This window comes from Monopterus albus, unplaced genomic scaffold (genome assembly GCF_001952655.1).
Source record: "Monopterus albus unplaced genomic scaffold, M_albus_1.0 scaffold163.1, whole genome shotgun sequence".
NCBI classification, from domain to species: Eukaryota; Metazoa; Chordata; class Actinopteri; order Synbranchiformes; family Synbranchidae; genus Monopterus; species Monopterus albus.
This window is the reverse complement of record NW_018128043.1, coordinates 464,210-467,675: the sequence shown is the minus strand read 5'-3', so window position 1 is coordinate 467,675 and position 3,466 is coordinate 464,210. Positions and strand designations below refer to the sequence as shown.

Sequence of the window (3,466 nt, the reverse complement as noted above, 5' to 3'; positions counted from 1 at the left end):
AATTGCAACACAGCGGAGGTGCAGAGCCAACATGAAAAAGAGAGCAGAGAAAAGAAAGACGGAGGAGAGGCAGCGGCCGCCGAGCGGCCCTGACATTAGTAGGCATGTGCTTGCATACAAACCCCTTAGTCTCAAAGTTACCTTAATAATTAGTTAGGGTTTTATTATATAGCATACATAAGTTTATATATTTTAATCTCACAGTTGTGTTTATGTTTATGTAGTTACATATCACCCTATGTGTGCACTGAATCACTGGTTAGTATTTACTGTCTAAGCAAACTGGAGTACTGTTTAACATCAAATGGACTGGTTCACCAAAAAACTGACTCTCATCAGATTTACAGCTTTAGCAAAGAGGGTCCAGAGTTACTTTATTACCACCACTTGGCTATTAGGTCGGGGGAGCTATAGTTTAGTGGAATTTTTAGGAGAGTAGGAACAGAGATTAGATCTAAAAGCCAGGAAGAAGAGCCACTTCAAAAGACAGAGTAACACAGACACACACCAGGGCAGAGAAGCTTTATTGGAGCAGGGGGGTTAATGCCTAAAATCTTTTGGTAACAAAGGAAGACAGAAGTGTCTATCTAGGAATTAAGACAGGGCAGGTATTCCTCCCTTTTTAGGGTGTTGTCCACAATCATTGGAGCAGAGAGGATGATTGGAGGATGGACGGACTGAAGGACCAATCTTGGGAGAGTTAAGTTTAAACCACAATTGCTCCCCAACAGTTTGGACCAATCAGAGAGTAACATTTTTTCATATAAATGTTGTGTACTGCTAAGTTGAAGTTAGTCTTTCCTGTTCATCCTAAACAGTAAAGCTCCATGTGCACATGGTTATTTTGATACGTTAATGCATAATAAATTTCACACTGTGAAATATCTTTATATTTAGTCTTTTCTTTTCAATTTACGTGAACACGTTCAACACACACATGCATAGAAACACACAGACTTCTACCACCCTGCCATTCAAAGTGATGCCAAAATTCCTGCTCCCAGTAAACCACTTTCAGCGAAAAATTACTTTTCAAAAACTGGCAGTGAAATCCTGTTTTCTGTCCAAACTAAATACTTTCTTTGAAATTACAATTTTATATCAGCTCATGCATAACAGAGCATAAACCTTTCCTGGATGAAAATGAGACAAGAAGCTATCACACAGTCTCTAACCAAGGCCTGCACTGTATTTATCAAGCTGCCAAAAGTGGAAGCTAAAAATATAAATCCTTCATTTGTACCCTCTGTTAAATTCCTATATTGTCAAGCATACTTGGCAATTAAACACTATTCTGATTGAGCATCTACTCAGAAACTTGAGAATGAAAGCTATTTATCAAATTTAATTGGACTTAAAATCCTCTTTAGTTTAGTAAACTCCAGAGGCCTTCAAGTTTTGGTCACACCAGAAAGTGGCACAGCAAACTTGAAAAGTAATGTAAGGACTACTGGCGAGGCTAGTTGGTGACATGCTAGCCTGCCAGGAACATGCTAGCACTACTCAGTTATAACTCGCTCTTTAAGCTTCCATTTATTTCCTCTCTATTGTGCTTTCACAGCTAATAAACTACAATAGACAACAGACAAGATGATGCCGTGGATGGCTGTCACCCTGTCTATACAACTAAAACTTATGGTCTCACTGTGACCATAAGACAAAGGTGTGTGTGAGTGTGTGTGTGCAAGCATCTGGTCAGGTTCTAACTTCAGAGAGACCAGCCATCTAATCCCAGCACCTTGGTGTCACTGTGGTTCTCACCTCTTGAGCATTAGTTGGCATCTTGGGCAGCTGATTGGTTCTATACACCATCCCTGGTAACAATCACTGTGTGACTTCCAGCAGACTCTTACGTAAGCTACAAAAATTACCATGTACCACTAACTACCTACAGTAGTAACTGAACTTGACTTCCAAAGGAAACCATCAGCATTAATTTGTGAGAGTAGAGGTTATTTTCATGGCTAGCATGTATGCTGTGTGGTATTCCCCCAAAGTGTAGAAGCTTGACATGGACCCCAGTTAACATTAGGGGAGCTAATATTACTGTTATACACTGTTATGGTATAACAAAATACTGTACCAGTCTAATCCTATATTTTTTATAGTACTAATAGGGGTAACTACCTCGCTAAAGTAAGTTCTTGTTTTAATTTCCTTGTCTTCTACATGAGTCAAAAACTGTGAGGATGCTAATGTTTTGCTGCAGCATTTTCAGTGCTTTATGTGTCTCCACAAAATGCATTCAGGCAGTGTAGGTCACCTATATTTCAGAGCTCAGTATACAAACAGAGTGGTAACAGAGGAAAACAGACTTGGAACATTAAAAAACGCTGTGGGTCCAAGACATTATGCAAGCCACCACACAGCCTGTGTAGAAAGCTGGACTGATAAAAACAGAACAGGAGCATAAGAGAATCTAGGAATCATAATCCTTGACTGCTACTGTGCAGGCATCACAAGGTCTGTCACTTCACTGTCATTAAAGTGGTAATAAATCTGTGACAAGGCTTTTGATTTATGATTTCAAGGTGGTGACCAAAACACCACAACGGTGTATGTACTTTTTGTTGCACAAGATCATCTGTGCTTCCACAACTGAATAACTGTGTGTGTTCATGTGCACAAGTGTGTACCTGGAGCAGCCTCCAGCGTCTGTTGAAATCTTCAATGCGTTCCAGGTTGCTAGGCGACAGCTGGATGTCGTGTGGACCGAAAGTGGATGCCAACTGGTTCATGTGAGTTATGTTATCCTTAATGGAAGCGATCTCTTCCTGGAACTCCTGCAACACACAGAGATGCACAAAAATCTAATCTCAGGCAACTTCTGTCATGTTGCATTGTTTACAGTAGTGAGAGTACAGATTATTAGTTGTTACGAGTCTTGTTTCTCACTTAAAACAAAGGTATACTGTACATCATATAAACTCCACTTTTTCTACTCATTTAGTGCTTGGTAATGTATGAAAATCACTGACATATACAAGGACATATACAAGGTGAGCTACCTTTTCTATGTTTTCTACTTCTGCAAGGATGTACGCACATTAATGACAGGACAGTGTACTGTATATCTACGACTGTTAATAAATAATAAATTTGACCTTGACTCTATCTATGTGCTCCGGTAGTGAGTCAATCAGCAGGTCTCCCACAGGTTCCCACGCCTCCTTCACCATCTCCGCCTGTCTCAACTCTCCGTCCAACAAGTCCTCTGCCTCTTGGAGTTCCATCAGTCGATGCAGAGCCAGCTCCAGCCTCCTCTGCCAGTCTGCCGAGTTGGCATTGAGGCGGTCCCACTTGGTTACCACGTTATCTGCTTCCTTGCGCAGGACTCGCCCCACATTCTGGGCACGCTCTTCTGGGCTGATATCTGGAAGTTATGGAGGAAAAGTGTCTAAAGGCATGGAAACATATATGGTGACAACAGGAGCAGCAAATAGTTTCTTGCAGGATGTGCCACACA

At 41.0% G+C, this 3,466-nt stretch overlaps 1 protein-coding gene across 1 annotated transcript in view; it reads right to left on the bottom strand.

Annotated features, from left to right (window-relative positions):
- The window catches only part of LOC109968814 (dystrophin-like), a 345,011-nt gene that overhangs the window by 119,698 nt on the left and 221,847 nt on the right, over positions 1–3,466 (bottom strand). Inside the window, 2 exon segments of the mRNA XM_020615347.1 lie at positions 2,637–2,783; positions 3,105–3,373. Of these exon segments, the coding sequence (XP_020471003.1) occupies positions 2,637–2,783; positions 3,105–3,373 (416 nt within the window).